Raw genomic sequence first — 2,500 nt, 5'->3', positions numbered from 1 at the left:
AGCGTTGGCATTTAGCTTCCTTGGAGCACAACAAGAATGATGCGCCCAGCATAATCGCTCGATCCGCTATTGTCAAGATGCGTGTCAATATTCTGTTGTTGTGCCGACGAACCAACTCATACCACCCGCGATCCATCCCATCCATCCATCGAGCGATCCATCATGGTTCGATGGAGTGGAAGTTGAGGTGATCGGTTGAGCGGATCCTCAAGGCTGCAGAAACGGACAGGCGAAAGTGAGTTCGGCGTGAGTCAGCACACTTCTGCACTGTTGATGCTAACCGGTGTGTATCGTTGTGGGTTGGACTAGGTATATGGGACAAACTGAAAATTAAACTTTTCAAAACGGCCTGTTACCAGGGCACCCGGGGGGCAACCGGATTCTAGAATGCTCTTACGCGAGCGCACTGGCGTTAATCGAATCGAAAGCGCCTCGGGGCAGAAAGTATTTTTCTCTGGGACATTAAATTTGCCATAAGGTTGGCGTCTTTTCCAGATTGAAAGAAAAAATGACTAAACGTGCTCGGCAGCGATGCTTAAAAATGGTAAGTATTGAATATTTTTTGCCAAGCAGCTCATCAATACATTACTGAGTCTTTCGATTTCTAAATGAAAAAATAGTTAAATGAAAGCTAAGAACAATTAGAAAATTAAAGAAAAGAAACATATTTTCTAATAATAAAAATGTAATTGTATTTTTTAGTAATTCAATCAAGGAAGGTTTTGTAAAAGAAAGATTTAAAAAAATGGCAAAAACTGGCGTATAACGAGAATCGTGGAAAGAACAATTGTGCAATCAATAAAACACATTGCCATTCTATACAAAAACTTAGTAACCTATGATCTCAAGATGCATCAGTTCGTTGTTAAAGCTTCTTTAAAGATCATGAACCTTACTACGCACTTTTCTGCCGACTAATCATCGATTCGTTTCTCAAACAAATGAACATCAACATTGCGTATGCGCCGGCGCCCCCTAGTAATCTGCTAATTCAAACCACAAACATCGTGCGCGAATTGCGCAAGTCTAACTTCACGCGATCGTAATGAACTAAACGCGTTACGCGCCACGCTCTCACCACCGTTCTATTAATAAGACAAAGACATTCTGCGGAAAAGGGAAACAGATTTTTGCACTAAACAAACATCGCCCGTTCATTGAGCATCTTTTCATCACGGTGATCTGTTAGCTTCAGCTTCCTTTAACCTGCTCCAGGTACTAGTAACCCTTCCCAGTACAATCGAAGATGGAAGTGAGCAGCGAAACGGGATACTTCCACAAGTACGCCCGCCAGTTCCGCCGTGCGCTCGGTGAGCGAGAGTTCGAACAGTTCGCCAGTCTCGTCACAGATCTCGAACGGTTCCGCTTCATCAACGAGCGGAAATGGAGAGCGGTCAACGATTTACCGCTCGAGCGAACACACAACGTTGGAAAGTGCTTGGAAAGTGCACTGAAACTGCAAGCGGATGGTGTGCAGCTACAGAACGGTGACGATTGGGTCGGTGCCTTGCGAGCCTACAATCAATCCTATCTGCTGCTTCCGGAAGATTGTCGTAAGTGATGGTTTGTGTCTAGCCCCCTCGTGCAGTGATGTAGTACATGTCGTTTCACTTTTTGTAGCTCACGAAAAGGCACTCCTGCTGGATAAACGATCACAGGTCCTGCTGCAGCTAGGCAAGCACGATCAATCGTTGGAGGATATAGATCGTGCCATCGGCTACGGTTATCCAGTGGAGCTTCTGCATGAGCTGTGGGAACGCAAGGCACGACTATACCAGCAAAAGCGCGATCTCAAGTCCGCCGTCGAGTGTTTCGATAAAACCGTCGACTGTCTAGCCGACTCGCAGCTTGGCGAGGACGATCGAAGCGTTCGAATCGAAGAACTTCGAAAGGAAACCGACATCGTGTACTTCCAGTACAAAAATGTGAAGAAATACTTGGAACCACCGCGAGGAACTCGTGTCTTTCATCCACATCTCGATGATGCCGTTCGGTATGATAGCAACGAGACCGATGGCCGGTATGCTACGGCACAGAAAAACCTGAAACCGAATCAACAGATACTAAAAGAGAAGCCACATGTTGCCTCGCTGGTACAGGAGTACAGCGGCACTCACTGTAGTACCTGCTTTCAACGGATCGAAATTCTGTTCTGTTGCCCAAACTGTGTCGATGTTGTGTTCTGTTCGGGACGCTGTGAGAAAATGGCCACCCAAAGCTACCACCGGTACGAGTGTGGATTTTTGCGATCACTCTGGAGTTCCGGTGCGACGATCGTTAGCTTGTTGGCGCTGCGTATCGTTACCCAGAAACCATGCTCCTACTTTGAAGCGATCCGTGACGAGTTGCCGAATTTAACGCCCAATTTTACGGATAAGTATGTGTTCGGCTGGAGTGTTCCCTCGTATGTTATCTCATGATTGCGACCTCCTCCATGAAGATTAGCGAGTGATGACTACCGGAAGGTGTTCAATCTGGTAACACATTCCGACAAGCGCGA

The 2,500-nt window shown here is 46.4% G+C and overlaps 1 protein-coding gene across 1 annotated transcript in view; it reads left to right on the top strand.

Moving 5' to 3' along the window:
* The first annotated feature begins 1,127 nt into the window (after window positions 1-1,127).
* LOC126581797 (SET and MYND domain-containing protein 4-like) overlaps window positions 1,128-2,500 on the top strand; it is a 2,449-nt gene continuing 1,076 nt past the window's right edge. Inside the window, exons 1-3 of the mRNA XM_050245684.1 lie at window positions 1,128-1,553; window positions 1,621-2,377; window positions 2,441-2,500. The exon at window positions 2,441-2,500 is cut by the window's right edge and continues 96 nt beyond it. Coding sequence (XP_050101641.1) covers window positions 1,247-1,553; window positions 1,621-2,377; window positions 2,441-2,500 — 1,124 coding nt within the window. The 5' untranslated portion in view covers window positions 1,128-1,246. The remainder of the gene's footprint in view (window positions 1,554-1,620; window positions 2,378-2,440) is intronic.

The sequence above is a fragment of the Anopheles aquasalis genome, chromosome 2, assembly GCF_943734665.1.
Source record: "Anopheles aquasalis chromosome 2, idAnoAquaMG_Q_19, whole genome shotgun sequence".
Lineage (NCBI taxonomy): Eukaryota > Metazoa > Arthropoda > Insecta > Diptera > Culicidae > Anopheles > Anopheles aquasalis.
Note: the sequence above shows the minus strand (reverse complement) of the source record. Positions and strands in the feature narration are given on the sequence as shown.